Raw genomic sequence first — 24,244 nt, forward strand, 5'->3', positions numbered from 1 at the left:
TTTGTGCTTGCTGTTACTGTACCGCCCACACACACATTACTGTACACACACTCTTGATGCACACACATGCACAGAGCTACATCTACCTTGTTTACCCCTATGCTGGAGATTAAAATGAGCCTTTTGCATGACACAGAAGCCGTAACCTTAAAGGCTATGTTCTCAGTTCTCTCACCTCTTTTTCCTCTTGGACAAAGATGGCATTTGTTAAGGACAATTTTATAGTATTACAACAAGCTTGTGTTCCTATAGACTATTTTTGCTTTTTTTTCTTAAATCTTTACTTTTATTTATTCATTTATTTTATTTTTTTGGAGATAGGGTTTCTCTGTGTAGCCCTGGCTGTCCTGGACCTTACTATGCAACCCAAGCTGGCTTCTATTTTCTTCTTCCAGAGTGTTGGAATTAAAGGCATATGCCAACACTACCGGGTCTTAATTTTGTATTTTGTTTTTTTTTATTTTTATTTTTTGTATTTTGTTTTTTTGAGGTTTCTTGTAGTCCAAGCTGGTTTCAAATTCAATGTAGTTGACAATGAAAAGATAAACTTGCAGTCTTGATTTTTGTGCCTCCTCCTCCCAAACTATGGGCTCATGTGTTGACAATCTGTTAGCCTCTGATGGGGTTTCAATTTAAAAAAAAAAGTTATGATTAAACTCTGTGGAGTTTACTCTAATTTCATTGGCGTGGGACGAAGAAAAGTTAAGACAGCAGGAGTTCAATTAATAACTTTGTGCCAGTGAACATGTTTTTCTGGACAAGAATAGCGGACTACTCCTAAGAGGAAAGAAAATAGCCTTTCAGTGCCATCCTGAGCTGATAGGGCCCTGGATATTTGATTTCACGAGAACGTTGCAGGACATGCCCATTCAAATTTCTTCCAACAAATCACAAAGGGGTATAGACAATTCCTTAATCGTTCATAGGTCAAATGGAAACCCCAGCCCTACCTACCTACCGCCTCTCACTAGGGAGCCAATAGGGAAAATGTAGGTGTCATCATCAAGTACTGTACTTGTTATTGGCTCTTCGAGCTGTCAATCTACGGAAGGCGGGGGCAGACCGAACTGTCCTATTTAAGAAGAGGACAAAGGCGGCACGCAGCTTCTGTCGTCCGCCATTTTGTGCTAAGCAAGGTGGCAACCACGTTCCCTGAGCGACTTCTCCGCTTCTGCCTCGACCGCCCCTTGACTACAGATATGTCTCGGGATCGGTTCCGGAGTCGCGGTGGTGGCGGTGGAGGTTTCCATCGGCGTGGAGGAGGCGGTGGCCGCGGCGGCCTCCACGACTTCCGCTCTCCACCGCCTGGCATGGGCCTCAATCAGAATCGCGGCCCCATGGGCCCGGGCCCTGGCGGCCCGAAGCCACCGCTCCCGCCTCCACCTTCGCACCAGCAGCAGCAGCAACCTCCGCCGCAGCAGCCGCCGCCGCAGCAGCCTCCACCACACCAGCAGCCGCCGCCACACCAGCCGCCCCATCAACAGCCCCCACCTCCGCCGCAGGAATCCAAGCCGGTCGTTCCCCCAGGCCCCGGCTCGGCACCCGGAGTGAGCAGTGCACCGCCTCCGGCGGTCTCGGCCCCGCCCGCCAATCCCCCGACCACAGGCGCCCCGCCGGGGCCGGGTCCTACTCCGACTCCGCCGCCCGCTGTCCCCTCCACTGCCCCCGGACCGCCTCCCCCCTCGACGCCGAGCAGCGGAGTCTCAACAACTCCTCCACAGACCGGTGGCCCTCCGCCACCGCCCGCCGGTGGCGCAGGTCCAGGGCCTAAGCAAGGCCCAGGCCCTGGCGGTCCCAAAGGCGGCAAGATGCCGGGTGGGCCTAAGCCTGGAGGTGGCCCGGGCATGGGCGCTCCTGGTGGCCACCCGAAGCCACCTCACCGAGGTGGCGGGGAGCCCCGTGGTGGCCGGCAGCACCACGCGCCCTACCACCAGCAGCACCACCAGGGGCCCCCTCCCAGCGGACCGGGACCTCGCACAGAGGAAAAGATATCTGACTCGGAGGTGAGTAGGTTCTGGAGTAAGCTGTCGGTTTCCCTAAGATGGCGGCGCCTGCCTACCCTCTGCGTTTTTTTCCCCCCGCCCGCGGCAGCGGAGGCCTCCATTTTGTCCCCTGCCGGAAGCGCTCCTGCGCATGCTTGCGAAGGCGGGGTGGACGCGCAGCGGGCTGTGTAGTCCGCTAGGGGATTGGCTTTCAGCCGGAGGGCAGCTGTGTGTCCTGGCGGTGGTCTGCTAGAAGCTAACAACGGTCCTTTGGGACCGAACTAGTGCATATCGGAGGCCTCGGTGCTGTTGGAGAAAACCAGGCCATCTGGTGTTTTCTTCCTGCTATCCATTTGGATCTATTTGTTAACATCAGAATATTGTATTGGTTGGCGACTGATGATAAAGGCGGGTGTGTTTCAAAGCGTTTTTGTATACTTTGCTGCTTACGGATTAGAGTTAGTGATCCTCTGGATACCAAGTACCACCTGGTAGTCTTCATGGTGGAAAAAAGAGAAAATCGTTGTTAATGCATGATGGCCTATTTAGGGACAACTAGATCCCCCCCCCCCCCCCTTTGACTGGTGTGTGAATTCCATCCGGTTTCTTCTTAGGGTTTTAAAGCCAACTTGTCTCTCTTGCGGAGACCTGGAGAAAAAACTTACACACAGCGTTGCCGGTTGTTTGTGGGGAACCTACCTGCTGATATCACAGAGGATGAATTCAAAAGACTGTTTGCTAAATACGGAGAACCCGGTGAAGTTTTTATCAACAAAGGCAAAGGGTTCGGGTTCATTAAACTTGTGAGTGTAATTTTTTTTCTCTTGTGTAAAAGTTTTGATGGCAAGGTTTTAAATGGGAAGAATCAAGGGGCCTTTAAGTTTTTCCATCATCGATAGAAATCAGCATAGTGTGCATTGAGGCAGAGCTTCAAACCTTGCCCTTGGGGTTTTGGGAGGACTTTGTGCAGACCGTTATTGAGGCAGAAATAGGATTGGTTATGACAATTTGAACACTATCCAGTTGTGGAGTTTAAAGTGTTTCTGATACTTACAGGAATCTAGAGCCTTGGCTGAAATCGCCAAAGCTGAACTTGATGATACTCCCATGAGAGGTAGACAGCTTCGGGTTCGGTTCGCCACACATGCTGCAGCCTTGTCTGTTCGGAATCTTTCTCCTTACGTTTCCAATGAACTTTTGGAAGAGGCCTTTAGCCAGTTTGGTCCTATTGAAAGGGCTGTTGTAATTGTGGATGATCGTGGAAGATCTACAGGAAAAGGCATTGTTGAATTTGCTTCCAAGCCAGCAGCAAGAAAAGCATTTGAAAGATGCAGTGAAGGCGTTTTCCTACTGACAACGTAAGTTGTCTTTTAGCTTTATAACTTTGGGGGGTTGTTGAAATAAAATTAGAAGTTATGATAAGGAATCATTTCTGTTGCTAGGACTCCTCGCCCAGTCATTGTGGAACCACTTGAACAGTTAGATGATGAAGATGGTCTTCCTGAAAAACTGGCCCAGAAGAATCCAATGTATCAAAAGTAAGACTAAGCTTTCTGGTACTTTAAAATTAAGAGAAGTTAGTGATTTTTCTAGTTCTGTTTAGAACTTTTTAAAACTTTAGAAACATTTTGGCTCGTTTGTTTTTAGTTGGTCTAGAATTTGCTGGTATGTAGGCCAGGCTGACCAAAACTCTGAAGATCTCCTTTCTGACTTCTGTCCCACAAGTGTGGAGATCATAGGTGAGCCATCAAACCACCTAATCAAGTGTTATGAATACTTTTTACAGTGTTGCTTGAATATGCTTAATGCACATCTCTGGCTCAGATTTTTTTTTATTTTTTGAGAACAAGGTTTTTTTGTAACCCTGACTGTCCTGGAACTTGCTTTTGTAAGTTCCAAGCTGGCCTTTTGTAAGTTCCCACCTGTCTGCCTTCCAGAGTGCTGGAAATAAAAGCATGTGCCATCACATCTGGCATAACATGAAGCTGTAAAAGTACATTTGCATGTGATCCAGTTGTATGCTAAAATTGAATGAGATTTCCTTGTTATTGGTGGGAAAAATAAGCCTGGATAAGGGGAAAAGGGAAGATAGCGTTCCTTACCTAACTTTTCTGTTTCTGTATCATCTTTATGCTTATTTTCCCCCACTCAACCCTTGACACAGGGTTTCTGTGCCTAGTCCTGTGAATCCTAGAACTGTAGGCCAGTTGGCCTCAGATGTGTCTGTCTGTGTGCCTCCCTAGTGCTGGGATTAAAGGCATGTTCCACCACTGCCCCCTAGTTTTTCCTCTTTAGGTTTAGACACATGGTCTCTGTAGACCAGACTGGCCTAGAAATACATCACCATGTCTTCTTAGCCTTTTGCTCTATTTTATAACTCATGGCTATGTCAGCATTTGTCTAGGAGGCAAGTTCCAGGGCTACACAGTGAATCTTTACCTCAAAAATGGGTGGGGCATTATAAAGAAGATGGTATTAGACTTAAGCAAGGGTTCAGGGAAATGAAAGGTAAATGTTGACAGACTTTTCTTTAAACAATATCAATTTAGTTTTTAATGTATGTTTATGATTTGCCTGCATGTATGTGCCTGATTCCCATTGTGGCAAAGACAATGTCATATCCATCCACTCTTAAAAGTTGATTCCCTGGTCTGTTACGAAAAAAATGCTCTTTACTGCTGGGCTCCCCTTCACTGTATTGTTGATTTTGTTGTTTTGTTTGAATCTAATGTGTTTCTTAACAAGGTTGAGCAGAATTGCAAGTTAGGGGCCTTAAAACAAAACAAACTTATTAGGGTAGGGAAAGGATTACCTCTTGTGTTTTCTGTGTCCATTTTTGGAGCTGGGGATCTAATCCTGGGCATTGTACCTTGTGTTAAATGTTGTACAAATGTCTTACCAGTGGGCAATAGGAATAGAGCCACTTAAGGTTTTTATTCATTTGGGTTGTTTTTGTAGCACTGCCTATTCTGGAACTGATCTACATACCTTGATGCTGTGATTAAAGCCATAAACAACTATGCCAGGTTTAAAGTTTCTGGTTTTCATAGGAAGTCCAATGATACTGCATTCTCAAAATTTCTTCTGTATAAATTATGTATTGGTAGGGAGAGAGAAACACCACCACGTTTTGCTCAGCATGGCACATTTGAGTATGAATATTCTCAACGATGGAAGTCCTTGGATGAAATGGAAAAACAACAAAGGGAACAAGTTGAAAAAAACATGAAGGATGCAAAAGACAAGTTGGAAAGTGAAATGGAAGACGCCTACCATGAACACCAAGCAAATCTTTTACGCCAAGGTAAAAAAGCCTTAATTTCTTTGGTAAAGATCAATTGGCGTTTAAAAGTGGCCAGAGCTTCATTAACACGAATCTAAAATAAACTCCAATATTTAGATCTGATGAGACGCCAAGAAGAATTAAGGCGCATGGAGGAACTTCACAGTCAAGAAATGCAGAAACGCAAAGAAATGCAGTTGAGGTATAGTGTTGAATTCAGCCTTTATTTCACATACATAGTCTGACTTGTTGATAAGAAGTAGTACAATACTAAGTGCAAGTTTGTATTAGAAAAGTTTATTACCTTTACAGTGTCTAGAATTCCTTTATTATTTTAGCTTATACTTTCTATTCAAAGACAAAGTTCTAGTTCTTTTAAAAGTAGTTTTTGTTTTTTTCCTGAAGCAGCTGTTTCTGCATGGCACTAGCTGGTTCCTCCCAGAGGAGATACATTTTCCTTTGATTCTAAGTACCGTGTTTAAAGGCAAGGACCACCACACTTGGCTTCTTAAGTTTTAGGTATGGATGACACTTTGGTTTATATGCCTGAAAAATATTTGTAGGCAAGAGGAGGAACGGCGTAGAAGAGAGGAGGAGATGATGATTCGCCAACGTGAGATGGAAGAACAAATGAGACGCCAACGAGAAGAAAGTTACAGCAGGATGGGCTACATGGATCCAGTAAGTTTTGTTCTGCAGTAGATTAGCATAAAATTTATTGATTGTAAATGTACATTCTACCAGTATGGCTGTTTTCTTTTATGTGTGTGCAAACTGCTATCAGATCAAATATCATGGAGCTTGATTGTTTTGATAATCTAACCAGTTTTCAGGACACTGCATGCCAGCCAAAACGAAGTAGAAAAACATACTTGAATTTACTTTATGGTTTTTGAGGACAAGTCTTTAGTCTTGGCTGGCTTGGAATTCTCTATGTACACTAGGTTGGTGTCAAACAAATCAGCCTACCTCTGCCTCCCAAATGTTGGAAGTAGAAGTGTATTACAGTAAATAAATTTTTTGTGTTCAAATTTTTTTTCTACTTGTGTACATGGTGTAGGTTTCATGTCTAATTACGAGTTTTTGTGTTTTTCTCTCTCCAGAGAGAAAGAGACATGAGAATGGGTGGTGGTGGAACAATGAACATGGGCGGTAAGTGAGACACTTCAGTTTTGGATAGTGACACACTGCATCAGCCTTCTGTTGTGGTAATCACTGGTTTTGTTTCCTAGATCCCTATGGTTCAGGAGGCCAGAAATTTCCACCACTAGGTGGTGGTGGTGGCATAGGTTATGAAGCTAATCCTGGAGTTCCACCAGCAACCATGAGTGGTTCCATGATGGGAAGCGACATGGTAATGTATCCTGTGGGACATAGTACAAAGGAGATTCTTAATTTCACGACTTGAGTTTTATTTTTTCCTCTCTCTTTCTCTCTTTTTTAAAAAGTAGCTGACTGGACTTTTACTTCCCCCATTGTGTGTGTATAAATATATATATATATATAATACTGAGGACTACTTTGGCAATGTAGAACTGTGGTAACCTAAACAAATACGGTTGCCGTCAAGGAGTCAATGCTGTTATGTTAGTCTGTGGAGTTATCTTTGGCAATAAGTACATAGGTATTTTATTGTCTGTGCACTTTTGAATCTCCAGTGCATGGCAAATCCAAATTTTAGATGTTAGATGTATATGGTTTTGCATCTTAAGTGAGAAATGGCACAGTGCCGTCTGTGGTGTTTTCTATAAGTAGGAGTCAGACTTGAGGCTTACAGTCTTAAGCATGTTAGTGTGATAGGTAGGCCTTTGACCTTATTTGTGGTTTCTGTTTCTAGCCCATGAATAGGGGAACTGTCTAGTGTTTTGACTCGTCGTTTCCCACCTGTTGGGTCTCTCTGTAGCTACATCCAAAAAAAAAAAAAGTGATGTTTCTACAGGTAGCAAAAGTCAACAATAACTTAAGCATACTCATAGTGTGCACTTGTTCTGAACCCCTTGATGCAATCATGCTTTATCTATATGGGGATAGCCTGTCAGGTGCTTTAAAATAGTCAAATGAGTTTTGGTATGAGTGGCTGCTGTAGGGGCAGGGTTTTACAGACCATTAAGAACTACATTTTTTGGTGGGAAAAAAACTTGTAGCTAAATTGAAATCTAAATAATTGATCTATAGGCTTTTATCTCAAAGGAGCTGCATTTGTAGCTCAGGATTTGTTTTATAAACAGGTATTTAAGGTTTTAAGTATGAGACTATTTTAACCTGCCTATGGCTTCTTGAGAATTAAAGTTAGCATTATAAATGGATATATTGCTAGGTTTCTTCAAATTGAACTTAACAGTTTGGTCTTAAGTATACCTTCTAGAAGGCACAAGGTGTATATATTAAATTAGGTAGTTTGACATGTGTTTAGGTCCTGTGTCTAGACATGGGTTTATACATTTAATAGTTCCTGGATCCTTAGATATTTTAATATTACTGAAGCATCAGATTTTAGCTCTTTTGTAGAAGTTATACACCTGAAGACTTTCAAAAGAAAACAATTGGAAATCTATTCAAGTAGTTTTGTAGTGTTGTTTTTCAAAAGTTGAAATTGTAGGAACAGTTAAAGCCTGGTACAGTCTTTTTTTAAATAACCAGTAACTGGGCCATTTTGAGTAAAACTAAGTGGAATGCCTGTAGGGTTCTGCTGTTAGGATATGTGGGTTTTATATTGTGTTTTAAAGTCAAAGTACATAAAACTAGATGAATTACTGAAGTAATTCACTGCTTTATTGCAGTCACCCTAGCTTGGTGGTAAGGCTGTTTTGGGAGATAATCTAAAACATGGAATCATAACAAAGTGACAGTGCACTTTCCAAAACTAAGAAAAGCTGGACTTGGAAGTAGGTGGGCTGTCTGTACATTGTTTGTAACAATCCAGGAACATATACTGTGCATGTCAGTGTCTTTGGGTAGTAGTGATGGCTCTGAAGTGTGGTATGCCTGTGAGACTGTGGCAAATGAGTTTTTGTTAAGTTACTGTGCCGGTTAAGTAAAAATATACTATATTTTTTGTGCTTTTTCTTTTTTTTGTAGTCTGGTAGCATTTTATTAAGCTTCATTCCAACCTTTTAAGATTTCTGCAACTTTGCAGATGTGTCTTAAGATCTTGAAAAGCACAAGGTTTCTTATGCAGCACATGCCACTACCTGGTGAGTAGGCCTTTGTCCTTCATTGAGCGAGTTGCTTTTGATTGACTGGACTTTGTAGGCTTGGAGATGATGACTTTGTTTTCACACCTGGACAAGCATGTCAGTGGATTAATCTGATGTGAATTTTGTAGAACTCATTTTGGAATGGGTTTTCACATCTGCACTAATTTTTGAATTTTTTAGCACAACAGGGAAGATCTATTCTTTGAAACAGGTGTATGAGAATGGCTCAAGTGGGAACATACCACAAGGCATGTATTATCGTAAACTAATTTTCAAATTACCCTTTTTTCCTTTCTATGTTCCCGGTACCTGTGGATCGACTCATTGGTGATTGTATCGACGAACGTTGACTACGGAACCTTCTAAAATATTTACTTAACACACATGGACATCAACTACATTTAATGAACTGTTAATTACTGTTCCAATAGCGTACTGAGCGCTTTGGGCAGGGAGGTGCGGGTCCTGTGGGTGGACAGGGTCCTAGAGGAATGGGGCCTGGAACTCCAGCAGGATATGGTAGAGGGAGAGAAGAGTATGAAGGGCCAAATAAAAAACCCCGATTTTAGATACTTAGGTTTTCATTCCAGTTTGGTTTTGTCTTTTCTTGTTTAGATACCACTTAAAATTCTTGGCATTTTAGTAAGAAAGCTACCTTTTTATGGATGTTAGCAGTTTATTGACCTGATATTTGTAAATGGCCTGTTTGGGCAGGTAAAATTATGTAACGCAGTGTTGGACACAGGAGAAAAATTTTTTTCATTTACCTTTTTTTTTAACTGTATAATGTTTCTCAAGTTAATGGCAGTGTACCTTGTGCCACTGAATTTCCAAAGTGTACCATTTTTTTTTTACTGTGCTTCAAATAAATAGAAAAAAATAGTTAAAATACTGATCTTCAACTTTGCTATTCATGCTTTTATGCACATTAGGCTAGGTATTTCACTCGGAGAGCATGAGCGTGTGTAGGCCTTGAGTGGCATATGCCATTTCTGGGAAATGTAACTGGAGGCTAAGTATCGCTTTCTAAAAAACGGTGCCCCCCCTTGTTTAAAAACAAATGCATATTGAAGTAATTAGGATTTGTTTGGCATTATAGGAAGCAGGCTGGTGCTCAGCATTTTTAAATGGTTATGTTAGAAAAGTTGAACTGTAAGTCTTAAATTCAGGAACATGTATTAAGATTATGGAATGGGTGAAAACTACTGGTAGTGAGAGGAAGGGGTTTGGTTAAACGGATCCCTTATGGCCCTATCTGGTTCTTTCCTTGAAAGCTTTTGGAAATGGAAAGATCACCTTGTTGCGTTTCCCCTCTTGTTTTGTTTAAAAACAAAAAACAAAAACCCAAGCCCTACCAATGGCTTGTACTGAACTTTTGCATTTGAATTAAAGATTGTTAAACATGAAGCCTTTTCATGTATTACTTCAAGTGATTTAAAAGATGGGATTTAGTTGGGAATTTTAACTTGAAGAGTGGAGGGTTAGTTAACTATAAGGTTTTTAGCCTTATATACTCTTTAGCACACACCACCTTGTGTTCTATTGAGCAAAATCTGTAGTCTGAAAATACTGGTTCTTGGAGAACTAGTGGTGATGACTTAACAAGTAGGACTGCCAGGTAATCTGACTTCAGGGTTGAACTATTTTTTTATGTCAGTCGTATAGTGCAGCACTAAACCTGGAGAGAGTTGCTCAGGCTACATAGTAAGAAATACTCTTTCCTCCCACCATAAGTTTGGGGATGTTTCGATGATGTCAGTTGATTGTCAACTTCATTGAATTTCCTTTCATTAGAACAAGAGACTTTCTGACTTGATAATAAAGTAGATTGCTTATGAGTATAATGGGAGCTTGATTTCTTCCCAGTGTAAATATGTTAAGAGGAGAAACTAACAGTATGGAAAGTAATTGAATAGCTTGGCTCTGTTCTTAGTTCCATTTTCATTCAAGTCTATACATTACAGAACTTTCACTATGAAATGTCTTCATCCTTTTCACCTCTATCCTTGGTGCTAATTGGCAAAGGAAATTCTAAATCACTTGCTGAGGTTGAGTATTGTGTTGAGTACAAAAGGAGACCTATTGTGGAAACACTTGAGTACTTCATGCATAGGAAAGTTGTAATTTTTGAAAGCAAAACACTACTGGATTCTACAGAGCATATCATCAAATGGTTATATGACTGACAGGTTTATAGTGTATTAAGGGGGAAAAAACCTTAGAAAGTACATTTTGTTTTTAATGACCAGTACACTTGGGAATATGTAGTTCTATTTTAATTATAGCAATCAGAAAGTTATTGACCCTACTGAAGTTAATAATTGGTGATACATGAAGGTTTTCTGTATGGAAACAGGTCTGGATTTGAAGGAGCTCTTTTGGTTGAATTCTAATAGTAGGGACCATAGTAATGAGACAATTGAGGGGTGTTCATAGACACCCATGGAGGGTGAATTTGAATGTATATGGGTGGGGGCTGGAGGGAAAAATGGGAAAATCTGCCTATAAAATTAATGTTTCAGTTTATTTTTCAGATTACATGCCTTTCTTTATAAGGGATGCTGGCACAGACCCCTAAAATAAGCTTTTGGTAGTAGTAAACCCTTAGAGAGTGGTGAAAGGATGCTTAAAGGATAATTTCCTCAGACTGGCTTTTGATAGCCTTTATTGTGGGCTGTAGAGCTAAACAGTGTTTAGCAGATAAAGGTTGCATAGTGTCAGCCAACATTGAATTGACTCTGATCAGTGAAACTGTACCAAGGGTTGTAAGCTATTGAGACTTTCAATAAGTGATGGATTTAGCCTGCTAGTGATTTTAAATCATCTTGAGCAGTTGAACAAAAAGCTAATAGGGAAACTTAGGGTGGGAGGGGAGGTTGTCATGATGTAGTTTAGACATTTTCCCTTTGAAGAAACCACTTGCCCCCATTTTCTTCCTTTACTTTATCAAAAGTTTGTTTTCAGAAGACACTCGGGAAATTACTCCTTTTAAAGTTACATTTCCTTTTAAGATAGTATATTTAATAGGCATGCTATAAGCTGAACCCATTGACATCTTTATGTGGTGAGACTTTCTTAAAATCCACCACTCTGTTGTACCACTAATATAAACATAATTTGGGAAATTGTAATGTTACACCTGTGCAATTCTTACAAGTGGCATATCATGGCAGATTAAAATTTAAGTACTTGGCTTGGATAAGCCACAAAGTTGTGGCGGAATGTTTTGTGGTGTTCTTGGACTGCAATTGTGCACTATTAAAGTAGTGGCCTGCTACATAACTGCATTTAGCCAGCATTTCTGCAGTGCGTAACTGTGAGGAACGTAGTACCGCAAATGGCAATGGACATTAGGACCCGGATGTAGTATTCCTGCTTGCTCCAAGATTCTCATTGCCGACTGCATACAGGTAGGTAACAAGCAATATAATCTAACTTGGTGACTTGCTATGTGCTTTTATTCAGTGGGCATTCTGACATCACACTTCTGACAGTGAAATTACAGTGCAGCACCTAATACTTGTATGATAAGCTAGGTTAGTTCAAAATCTGGGTCTGGGGGTTAGATCTGTAATTTGTTAGGAAGAATTCATTGTTGTAGTTCTCAGAGTGCAAACTTGAATCCTTGTGACTTGACTCAGTTTGGTGGTTTTCTTTAGTTACATTGTAAATGAGGATAAAAGGCAACATAGCTGTTGGTGGGTGAGGGAACAAAATCATACTTTACCGGGGGTGCTCAGAGTTCCTTGGTAAAGACTAGTATATGAAAATTACTCTCCTTGACCTTTCATTGGTCAGCAATGTCTAATTTCATTATGCAATCTTGATAGCAATGCAAGTTGAGTGAATTAAGACTAAATGACACGGGGTGGTGGGTTATTTCTGTTTTTTTTTTTTGGTAATGTGATCAAAATTTTCCAGGTTTGGGCTTCATGGGAAGACTTGTTACTAACTTGGGCTTAGATGGGAATCCTATGAATAGTTCAAGTTCTGTGGCTTGTCTGAATATGTTTATACTCCAAACTTGGGGGAAACTAGTGTGAAACAGTGACTTAACATGTTGGGAATCAATCCCCACCATAAGACTTCGTCGTATTCTGTAGAGTGATTATATTTGTTCAGAGTAGCTCTTTGAACTTCCCTAGCTTTAGGGATGTGATTGATTATATAGTCCAAAATGTTTAATAATCACAGGAATACATAAGTCTTCAAAGCACCTTCTTTGTTGCTTAGGACTTGAACTTTCTATCAACTGTTGTTCCAGACCTCAATTCAGTTTAACCTTGGTGTTTAACTAGCATGCATGAGAAAACAGCTACCACTTGTAATGCTTTCTGCTCTATAAAATATAACTGGAAAGTTTGGTTCATTTTTTTCATACGTGCCGCTGAAAGCTTCAGGACTGTGAGAATTTCCTTTCAATGAATCAAGTAAAATGGCTTGCTCTTGGCCAGGCAAGTCAGATGGTGGGGTAGTGACTCCAAGGAAGCAACTTGTTGATTACTGATGGATGAAAGCAATATGGTGACTTAGCTCCATATTTAATGTAGATCAAACAGTGTGACATGAGTATCACTAACCAGCCTGAAACCCTGCTGGGGTCATTGATGTGTCATAGTCTATTCTATTAAATCGGTAGCATGTGCTTGTTACCGTGGCTCAGCGATATTGGATGTTAACAAAAAGCTCAGACTTCTGAACCGAAACAAATTGGAGAGATTATATTTGAACATGGACATGGGATGGGGTGATCCTGCCCCCCCCCAACTCCTTGGTCTGCTTTAAGATTGTTAGGCATTTGTACATGCTAGTTAATTTGAATGTAGGTGTAAATTGTGGATTTCATAGTATATTGGGTTTTTAAAACACTCAAAAAACCCCTGGGAATTAAATGGGTTCCAGTAATACTATATAATAAGGTGCTTGCATTGTATTTCATAAATCTTGTCGCAACCAAAATTATTTTTTTAATGAAAAGGAAGTTCAGAGGTGTGATGCCAGAATGTATTATCGTACTGTTAGGCCCTTGGAGCAGATCCCGGTGCTTTCTGAAAGATGAAAGTAATGTAATGGGTACTCTTCATACAAGGCTGCTTGCAGCCTATCAGCAATGCATACTCTCACTCTCCCCAATGAAGAGATGCGTGTGATTAGTTTTGGTCTTTAAACCTTAATGGGGGTGCATGTCTCCTATTGTTAATCATTGTCAGCTGCAGTGACATGATCCACAGTCCTGCATTTACCGCTGCCTTTTGTGTTAACGATTTTGGACAGGTTTTAGAGCTCTGGGGTGTTTGTTATGGGCCTTTTCTTGGTTTTGGTTTTAGCTGATAATGCTTAGTGCTGTTTAGCTAGTGCAGTTCTTAATGGCTCCCTTCTAGGGAGAGACTCTGGAGGATTTAACTGCTCCTTTTATTATCTGTCATTGCTGCTAGATAATGATTGGCAATTTTTTAGACTCAAATGTGCAAATCTCAATAGCGATTGGTAAACAACCATAGAAGAATGTTTTTGAACACCAGTGCTGGAGAAAAAAATGAAGATGAAAAGGGCTTGGACGTAGAATAGGGATAATTGAGAAAGGGGAAGGAATGCAAAACGATATAGTATCCCTTATGGATGGTTCATGTGCAACAGAACTATTTTGTATGCCTGTGGCAGTAATGATACAGGAGAAAGAACAACCTGGAACTTGAATTTAAGGATGAGCTTTGTGTTTCTTGTGCACTGTGCCAGGTATATAGTGAAGGCTAATGACTTCTCCCTCAGAACCTGTTTTTTCCCTTCCCAGTAACGCATAGTTGAGAACTTGGAGGACAAAAATTGAAGCAAATACATAGGATTGCAGGGCTAAGAACTGCAGTGTTGTGTGCTTGCTGTAGGGAAAGGGTCAGAGCACTAAGAATTGACTGGGGAAGCAGGGAACTTGTAATCTGATAGCTGCTTCAGTCAGGTAAACGTTGTCACATACCTTCACATAAGGGATAGTATATTATGGGTTGCAGTCAAACCTCATTGTGCTCAGACTGGTGAAAATAAGGATTAGGCTTTTGCATTTTGAAGAAGATAGTTTTCTTTCTAATTCTGTCATCTACTTATTACTTACATAAAGAATTTTAGATCCCCCTGCATAAAGTTTCTTCCTTTTTTTTTTTTTTTTTTTTTTTTTTTTTTTTTTTTTTTTTAATGCTACAACTTATTCCAGTCTTTAATCTCTGGAATTTTGCTCTTTAGAATTTGGAAGTTAACTAGCATTTTTCAAGCCTTTATTGTATACCCTTGTCTTTCATACTAACTTTTTCTTATTATTCTTTAGGTAAGAATGATTGATGTTGGCTGATTTTGGGCTCTTATATACTTGAAGTAAGTATCCTTAGAAATGTGGGTTTAGGGCCTTTGGCTTAATGGCTACATTGAGATGAAAATTTTTTGGTCTTGAAAATTACCAAGATACCAGCTCTAGTTTTTAAATTTTGTAATTGCAATGGCCAATTTCACTATCTCATTCAGCTTAGAGGTGGATCTGTTAGTCACCTTGGTCTTTGCCACACGTATCAGTGTCTATTTTGTAATGACTGTTGTTCAGAGCCTATGCTCCAAAATAGTACTTTTTCTTAATAAGCTAAAATATGTGCGCTAATATTAAATTTTATCTTATTATAGGTGGAATTTAGATGTTCTGAAGACATCACACAACAGGGCCAGCCAAGAAGGAAAGCTACAGATTGCTTAGACTGTCAAAAACTCTGGGTAAGTGAAATGATATTCACATTAATTTAGAGACACAGGCAGGTGGCATCAAACTTTGGTGTACGTGGTTTAAAGAATTGACAAAGGGCTTTATGAAAAGATGTTGGACACTGAAGCCAAGATCGCTGAGAGACGCTCCTGATCCAGTGTTTAAACTGACTTGAAGCTTCTGTTCCTACAAAGCTGTCACTAATTACCACATGTCTTGATTTAACAGGGTGGTGTTAGAGCTTATTAGGTTACATTTGAAGTTTTGATAAGTTGGATTAATCATATTTTTTAATTGACAGGATCAAGTGAGCTGTATCAGAAAATGAGTCAAGATGAAAGAGGAATGAACTTGACATTAATAAAGATATTTTATTTTAAAATCTTGATTGTCTTTGTTCTAGTAGGACTCTAGGGTTTCTCTGTATGCCAAATTAAATGGTTTTAAATTTGGTGCCCTATACATATATTGTTTGGCTGGGATTCTAGCAGGGTTATATAGCACCCAGTGAAGTCGGTTTGTTTTTAAAGCCTGAAAATGAGAAACCCTTAGTGAGGCAGGCAGGTGGAGTTCCAGGCCACTCTTAGACAAACAATGCTATGTATACCCTGCCTGAAAGGAAAAAATTCTTACAGCCCTTAGTCTGGTGGACCAATTTTAAAGAACAAGAATAACGAGCTTAATGGGCTTCAGAGAAAGAATTCAAACTTGGGAAAGATGGTTAAAGGTGCATTGCACCAGGGTTGAGGACCTGAGATGAATCCTTATCTACGTGATGAAGGGACAGAACGGATTCCAGTAAATTGTCCCCTACCTTTAAACGTGTGGTGTGCACATACTAATAATGTGGGAAGTTTCAGTAGGCAAATGAGGGAACATTAGCTTTCATGCCAGTCTATAGTGAGTCCTTATTGCAAAGTATGTGTGTAAACTTAGTTTAAAAAGTCCAGGATGGAAGAATACACTTTGAAACCCTGTTAGGTTTATTTCGAAATACCAGTCAGCAGCTGAACTTAAAATGCAAGGAAATAAAATGTTGCCTCAAAGCAGCAGCTAGTAAGGTTGTTTAAGTTTACTTTTTTGTGTTTTGTTTTTGTAACAGCTGTGTCAGTACATGAGATGGCTCAGTAAGAACCATCTGTAGATCATCCAGATGAGGTGGTACACCTCTAGGGAGTCAGGATATTTGATGTTTATCTCAGGTCCCCTACCTGAAGGAGTACAGACTCATACAAACATGAAGATCTGTAAAAAATGTTAGTGTTGGGAAGGACATAATTGGGACTGGTGCAGTCCATTATCAAGGCAGGAACATCTCTGGCATGGTGCTGGTAGAGTTTTAAGTTAAACATCTACATGAAGACTGGCTTATAGACAGCTGGGGAGGGTTTCATTTATGCCCATGCCCTCAGTGACATACTATCCAACAAGGCCACATATAGTACCTACCATTCCCTGGTCCAAGCATATACAAAATAATCACAGAAAGTCCTGTGAAAATATACTTGTATTTACTGCTGCTATAACAGTTGTATGTTCACTTAAAAACCTTTCTGGAATTCATAATCAAGTTTAGTGGAATTCTGGCACACTAGAACCAGAGTTTTTGCCTTGCCCTAGACAGATGACTACAAGCCTGAAAATGATATGCAGTTAACAATCATGTCAGAATAAGTTTTCAACACAGGTCATACATATGCACATACAATAATCAGGATGAACAAATGTGTATGCTAGGGTGCTGAGCACTGAGGGGAACAGAATACAGCTCCCATAATGGTGTGTACCTTTAATACCAGCATCTGGGATGCAGAGGGTGATGGATCTTCCCATGGTAGAAATTTTGAGGATTAGTACAATCCCTCGATTTTTGAACTTGTTTCTGCACAGAAGAGTACCCATAGCCTGGACTATTTAAGTAGCTGACTGCATAGCAAGACCCTGCTGAGCAAACAGAAAAGTTAGTTGTCGAAATTGGACTCTGCTGTATTCTTTATTTCCACTGCAGCTGATTGTTTGCTTACTGTACTACGATTTCTATTGGAATAAAATACAACTAAAAGCTTGGGGAGGAAAGAGGCTATTTTTAGGTTGCAGTTTTACAGCACAATCCATCATCCAGTGAACTCAGTAGGAACTCAAAATGGAAGAAACCTGGAAGCAGAAGCTGATGTGGCGGCCATGTAGGCTTTTCTGATTTCTTGCTTACCCTGTTTTATAGTACTCAGGACCCGAAACCAGGAGTAGTGCCTCCCTAAGTGAGCTGTGCTCTCCTATATGAGTCAAAAGAGGCACCAGGGATTGCTTGACAGGCAATTGTTGGCAGCATTTTCTTATCGAGGTTCACATTCTTCAGTGACCAGCTTGTCAGGTTGACACAAGTGAATCTCTGGGAATTCAACATCAGCCTAGAGTATATAAACAGTTTCATGACAAGTCAGTGTCTTAAAGAATTAGACTCATGTATGAGTATTATGTCAACAGTGCCTGCCTAGTGCCATGGGAGCCAGAAGTAGACATTTTTCAGGACGTGAATTACAAATCTGAGCAACCATGAGGGTACCTGAGTCCTGGAAGAACAGACTGAACCTTCTCTACAGCCCCAAACTACTTTTGAAAAGGATGAAATCATGGAATTGTCTTTCCAGCTTTTCTTTTTTTGTGTCTCATTGCATTCATAATACACGGAGGGAATATTCAACCTATTATTGCTTTGTATCTTGTGGGTTTGTTCTTTTGGTTTTTGTTTACCTAGACATGGTTTCTCTGAATAGCCCTGGCTGCATTGAAACTAAAGGCCTGCTTCACCACTTCCCAGCTTTTTTTTTTTTTTTTTTTGGTTTTGTTTTTTGTTTTAGAAGATTCCCAGCAATAACATGGTGGCTCATCCATCTGTAATGTGGATCTACTGCCCACTTCTGGTGTGTCTGAAGACAGTGACAGTGTACTCACACACATACATAAAACTTAAAAAAACAAAGAAAACCTGAAACCAGAGGCCAAAAAAAAAAAGTTAGTTTGGGAAAATTTGTTTTGTTGAGAACCTGAATTGAACTTAGGGGAGTGTCCTTCCCCCCCCTTTCAAAAAAGATATATATATATAGATATATATATATATATATATATATAAGTACAGTATAGCTGTCTTTAAACACCAGAAGAGGGCATCAGATCTCATGACAGATGGCTGTGAGCCACCACGTGGTTGCTGGGAATTGAACTTAAAGAGTACTAGCTGCTCTTCCTGAGGACCCAGTTTTTTGTTTCAGCACCTCCATGGCAGTTAACAATCCTTAGCTCAGATTCTAGGGATCTGATGCCCTCTTCTGGCCACTCTGGACACTGCATAAACATTTTGCAGAGACATTCATGAAGCACACAAAGTAGAATTCTGGGTGAGTCTTTATTTTTAACAATAGAGCCATTTCTCCAGCTAAAATAGATTAATAAATTAAAAACAATCGAGACACAGCTTTAAAAGTGCTAGGAGCATAATTTTTCAAGGTAAAATGACTATTTGAAGGAGCACCAGAAACTAATCTACTTGATTCAGTTAAAGTTCTATATAAAATGAGTAGACCAATTCTATTAACAGCTACTTTTGAATGGGAGGGGTTGAGACTGGGCTTCTCTATTTAGCCTGTGCTGTCCTGGAACAATATAAAGAGCCACCTGTCTCTGCCTCCAAGTGCTGGGATTAAAAGGCATTTGCCACTATCACACAACTTTAAATACCATTTAACAAGGACTAAGAAACTCTCATGACCTCAAGAAAATAGTACTGTTTTAATGCTATGTAAGAAGATAATTTCTTTTACGGAAAATAATTTTAATTATTTTACAATGTATAGTGTGTACATTCCCACATCACAACAGTACAGTGTGTAGAAATTAGAGAACAATTTGGGTAAGTTGGTTCTCTCCTACTACATGTGTTCAAGGAAATCAAATTCAGACCAAACACAAATATACATAAACAAGGAGCATGAAGAAATGGCCCAGTGGTTAAGAGTACTGCGTGATTTTTCAGAGGACTGTTCTATTCAGAGCACTCTCATGGCTGTTGAGAATGACTGCAACTCTAGGTTCAGGATCTACCAACAATTGGCCGCTTCCAGCACCAGACATACTATATAATAGTGCGTAGACATATGTGCAGATAAGATACCCATATATACAAATAAAGGGTTTCTCTGTGTGGCTGACCTCAAACTCAAGAGATCTGCCTGCCCCTGCATCCTTGAACTGGGTGGGTTACAGGCACACCACCAATACCTGGTGTAGGTGTTCTTGGTTCCCATGGGTTGATTGAAGAAAGTCACTCAAGGATAAATTAAGGCCTTGCAAGGAGCAGCAGGGAGATCTAGCCTCTGTGAACTGAATCTCTAACAGTCATGCCACAGCTTATTGACTGTGATGCAAATTCATCTTATCAAAGCCCCTAATCTAATCATGTGTTTCCAGAAGGAAACATCACCCCAGGTGCAGCTTGCAGTCCTCCATCCATAAGGCAATATGGTCCAGGTGTGCCTGGACCATCTCCTGACCAAAGCCATGCAAAAGCTGTAAAGCTCCTCCAGAGAAATAACTCTACAGGTAACAAAACAACCACTGATTCCTACAAAGACTTCAAGGTCAAAGCACCTCTAATGTTTGTTTATTCTACATATGCTTCCACTAGATGTCTCCTGACAACCCTGCCTCCTCTAGCTTCCCTTCCTCTGGTTTTCTGCACATTGTGCTTGGCAAAGACAGTAGTTGAGCTTGGACTCTCAGAAGTTGCTATCAAGATTATGTTTTCACAGAATATGTTTTATCTCTTGTTAGGACTAGAACAAGACACAATCAAGAGGATATGACAGTTGATTCCCAAAGTGGACTGTACCAAAATCATCTATAAAACTTTAAGAACTAGTTTCCCTATCCTTGCCCCAGCCTGACCTACTCAGAATCCCCAAGGATGAGACACTAACATCTACCTGATGGCTTTGCCAAGTTTGAGTAAAGCTGTAAATTTTTTAAAGCAAAAAACTGACTTTCATCTGAAGACTTAGTTTTCTAACTTGTCTACCCGGTGAAGGGAGAGGTAACATATAGGCTGTAACAAAAGTAGCTTAGTCTTGGAATATGCTCACTAAATATAGAAATTATGTGCTCAGTAAATGCTTTTTATGAATAAAATCTAATCCTTGTATCTCTACGAGTGGATTTTTGTTCGTTTGTTTGTTTTTACCTCTGTCTTTAATTATGCAGTTCTGGGATCCAGAGCTCTATGCATGCTAAGCAAAGTGAGCTCTGTCCCCAGCTAGGTTTTGGCACTACTTTAACTTTATGAATGAAAAGTAGAAACTAAGGCACGAATCTTAAAGATGGCTCAATAGATAAGGAATTTTGCCATTCATGACAACCTGAGTTTGATTCCATAAGAGAGCTACAGCTTTAATGCTACCCTCCAAGATAAAAATAACTCAGAAGCCTAGTGTATTGGCAGGTTCTATGTATCAGCTTGACACAACCTGGAGTTATCACAGAGAAGGAGCCTCAGTTGAGGAGATACCTCCATGAAATCCAGCTGTAAGGCATTTTTTCAAATAATGATCAAGGGGGAGGCTGCGCCATCCCTGGGCTGGTAGACCTGGGTTCTATAAGAAAGCTGAGCAAGCCAGGAGAAGCAGGCCAATAGTTAACATCCTTCCATGGCCTCTGCATCAGCTCCTGCTTCCTGACCTGCACTTCCTTTGGTGATGAACAGCAATGTGGAAGTGTAAGCTGAGTAAACCCTTTCCTCCCCAACTTGCTTCTTGGTCATGATGTTTGTGCAGGAGTAGAAACCCACCTAGGATGCCTTTAATCCCAGCACTTCCAGGGCAGAGACAGGTAGATTGCTGTGAGTTCAAGGCCAGTAGAGTCTACATTGTAAGACTCCTTTCTGTTCAAAAGGGCCTAAAAAGTAGTTTCTTTGAATATGTGATTAATACACATACATTCTCACTTTCCTGAGTTTGGATATAGATGCCCCCTAGTTAAGATCAACTTATATCTCAATAAATCAATCCACCAGAAACTTGAAGACATCCTGAGTAGGGAAACAGCACAGCTTAGCTAACATAAAGCATCACAGTCAGTGCACATATATTGAGTCTGAACCTTGTGATTGGGAGCTAGCTTGCTTTTTGTTTCTCTGCCTCCCAAGATTTCCCAAGCAGATTTTTGAGTTCAAGGTCAGCCAGGGCTACACAAAGAAGCCCCATCTTGAGAAACCAAACCGCCCCCCAAAGATAAGCTTTTAAGTCCCCCACAAATCAGAAGCAGCAGAACAGAAAGGATGTTTTCATTCAATGTATTAATAAAGAACCTGCCGACCCACACAACATGGCACATGGGTCATTCACACACACACAGAGAAATATATATTGACTTATTTAAAGAGACAGGGTCTATGTGGTCCTGGCTATCTAGGAACTAACTCTAACTGTAGATCAGCACGGCCTCTTACAGCAATCCTCCTTGCTCTGCCTCCCAAGTGTTGGGATTAAAAGTATGAGCCATCATACCATTTGTGGACCACCTGTTTTATATCTTACTTTAAATTTTACTAGTTGTGTGATTCATAACCTTTTAATGTTTATTTAATGATTTATTTTTATCTTATGTGCACTGGTGTTTTGCCTTCATGTCTATGTAAAGGTATTTGATCCTCTGGAACTGGAGTTGTAGGCCACTGTGAGCTAGGAATTGGGCCCAGGGTTCTCTGGAAGAGTAGCCAGTGCTCTTAATTACTTTACAATTTCTTAAGTCCCCAATAATCTACTTCTTAGGCTATTGAGAGCACTAAATGTAATTTGCAAAGTACTAAGTTACAAAATAGGCACTTGACAAAGACACCAAGTTCTACTTTCCAGAAGGGGTGTGGGAGATCAAACACAGGGGTGGGGTGGGGAGAAATCCACCAATCTTGATTCTCTGACAAGATGCAAATTAAATAAGTAACCTAAAAACCACATGTGTGTGGTGTTTTGAATATGCTTGGCCCAGGGAGTAGCACTGTTAGGTGTGGGTTTGTTGGAAGAGGTGTGTCACTATGGGGGTGGGCTTTGACACTCCTATGCTCAGGCTCCGCCCTATGTGGCATCTGAGCCTCCTCCTAGCTGCCTACAGAAGATAGTCTCTTCCTGGCTGCCTTCAGATCAATATACAACTCTTGGCTCCTCCGGGACCAAGTCTGCCTGCATGCTGCCATGCTTTCTGCAATAACAGACCAAAATTCTGAAACTGTAAGCCAGCCCCAATGTTTGCCTTTATAAGAGTTTCCTAGGTTAGTGTCTCATCACAGCAATAAAACCCTAACACTGTGGCAGAAGAAGCTGACTTCAGAGAAAAGGTCATGGCTTGAAGAACTTACAAAAATCAAACAGTAAAAAAATATATGAACTAAACATTCAGTACAAGGTCAACTATTTCCAACAAGCAGCTCTTACCGAGTTCAGAACTAGAATAGCAACAATGGAACAATGTAGGACAAAGGCAGACATGCTGATGGGAGTGAGACTATGCCTGGGGCCTACCTGAAGAGGCACAGCACCTCAAGCCTTACATCCACTTCTAAATGTTATCCTAGAAAAGAATTTTCTTAGTGATATGTGGCTGGGTAAGGTTTTGTCAAGTTCATTCTTGTTTTGGTGGAGACAGGATTTGTGTAGCCTTGGCTGTCCTGGAACTAGCTCTGTACATCAAGCTAGCTTCAAAGTCACAGAGATTCCCAAGCACTGGGACTAAAGGTGTACTCTATCCTAGTAGCACGTGAAGGATTGCTTTCTCTGGTATAAGAAATGTACACAATGGCCTATCTCTGCTAGCCTAACCCCACCTTCCCCACCATGGCAGGTACCAATCCTAGAGCCCAAAAGGGTAGAGCCCCTTCCTGCATACTGGCGTGACAGGAGTCCACACCTGAGGACAGCCTTGTCCCCAACCACCCATCCTTCTCAGTTTGAGAAGTTGACCTTCACTGCATAGCTGCGGCTATCTAGGATTTTTACCTTTTCCAAATCCACACACGTCAGTGAACCCAGGGTCTATAACATCCAAGAGTGAGGGTTGGGTGGCTAGTAACAGACCAAGAAAGCTCTAGCAAAGACCATAGGGAATCCAAGTGAACTTTGGCACAAACTGGGCTGTGGTGTAATAAAGGCCCAATCAATGAAGACCACAACTGGGAACTATCAAGTTTTGTCTACTTCACACCCTCCCCGAGGACACAGGCTGGAGATGAACTTGCTGGCACAGGTGCAATTCAGGCTTAGACGAGATCCAAGGGAAACTGAGACAGATCATGGAGCAACTCTAGGGGCCTGTAGCTCCCATGGAATTGATTCGAGTCTTGGAGGCGCTACTGTGTGTGCAGCTCATAAAAATGCCACCTGTACCTTCTATGAAGGCATGGGGGCTGGGCCCCATCTGCTCTGGCTTTTGGCTTTTTCTGGAGAATAAAAGCAGCAGGACTAACTAAGTGACTACTGGGGGCTCAGAATTCAGCTGAAGCTCTTAACAGCCTAGATCCATGTTGGAAGCCAAGAACTTGGGATGAGTTCCTTGCTCCTGAACGGTGAGGGGCCACCTGCTTAAATGTTTTGCCTTTACTCTTCAAATGAGGCAAATAGCTGAGAGAACTAAAGCTCAATCTGGCTTTGCTAAATTCCCTACTTCTTTGATCTCTTTCCTCTTGGAATGAGCTGGAGTTAAGGGAAGACCACTACCTAGTCCACCTACTGTGTATTTCAAACCTTCAATTTACAGCCACTCCACATCTCTGTGCTGGTTGGTACCAGGGTCTTGTTCCTGTTAGGCTTCTAACTTTTTGCTTCTGTAGAATTATTCTTCCCAGCAATGGCTTTTAGTAAAATTTTATTTAATAATGAACACAGTCACTAGCAGTTATAATGGCATTACAGGACTTCCTTGGCATTGGGAACTCAATCTAGGGCCTTATGCATTCTAGGGAAGTTAAGTATTTTAACACTGAGTCACAGCCAGGGGAAATAGT

General features: G+C 40.9%; 1 protein-coding gene across 2 annotated transcripts; it reads left to right on the forward strand.

Annotated features, from left to right (window-relative positions):
* Positions 1 to 1,106: 1,106 nt before the first annotated feature.
* On the forward strand, positions 1,107 to 15,573 carry SFPQ (splicing factor proline and glutamine rich). 2 transcript variants are annotated; one of them, XM_080920889.1, is made up of 12 exons: positions 1,107 to 2,003; positions 2,597 to 2,785; positions 3,039 to 3,340; positions 3,425 to 3,520; positions 5,090 to 5,286; positions 5,383 to 5,467; positions 5,829 to 5,946; positions 6,369 to 6,417; positions 6,498 to 6,619; positions 14,779 to 14,825; positions 15,126 to 15,212; positions 15,503 to 15,573. In XM_080920889.1, exons 1-10 carry the CDS (start codon positions 1,200 to 1,202, stop codon positions 14,800 to 14,802), a joined length of 1,986 nt encoding a protein of 661 aa, XP_080777015.1. In that variant the 5' UTR covers positions 1,107 to 1,199; the 3' UTR covers positions 14,803 to 14,825; positions 15,126 to 15,212; positions 15,503 to 15,573. The 2 variants fall into 2 exon arrangements, with proteins under 2 accessions (XP_080777015.1, XP_080777014.1); XM_080920888.1 differs by lacking the exons at positions 14,779 to 14,825; positions 15,126 to 15,212; positions 15,503 to 15,573 and adding an exon at positions 8,894 to 11,329.
* The last annotated feature ends 8,671 nt before the right edge of the window (positions 15,574 to 24,244 follow it).

The sequence above is a fragment of the Micromys minutus genome (assembly GCF_963924665.1).
Source record: "Micromys minutus genome assembly, chromosome: 9".
Lineage (NCBI taxonomy): Eukaryota > Metazoa > Chordata > Mammalia > Rodentia > Muridae > Micromys > Micromys minutus.

Coding starts and splice junctions, on each gene's coding strand:
- SFPQ (XM_080920888.1), top strand. CDS start 1,200: ATGTCTCGGGATCGGTTCCGGAGTCGCGGTGGTGGCGGTGGAGGTTTC. Junction 3,521..5,089: donor AAGAATCCAATGTATCAAAA/GTAAGACTAAGC, acceptor ATGTATTGGTAG/GGAGAGAGAAACACCACCAC. Junction 5,947..6,368: donor GGATGGGCTACATGGATCCA/GTAAGTTTTGTT, acceptor TTCTCTCTCCAG/AGAGAAAGAGACATGAGAAT.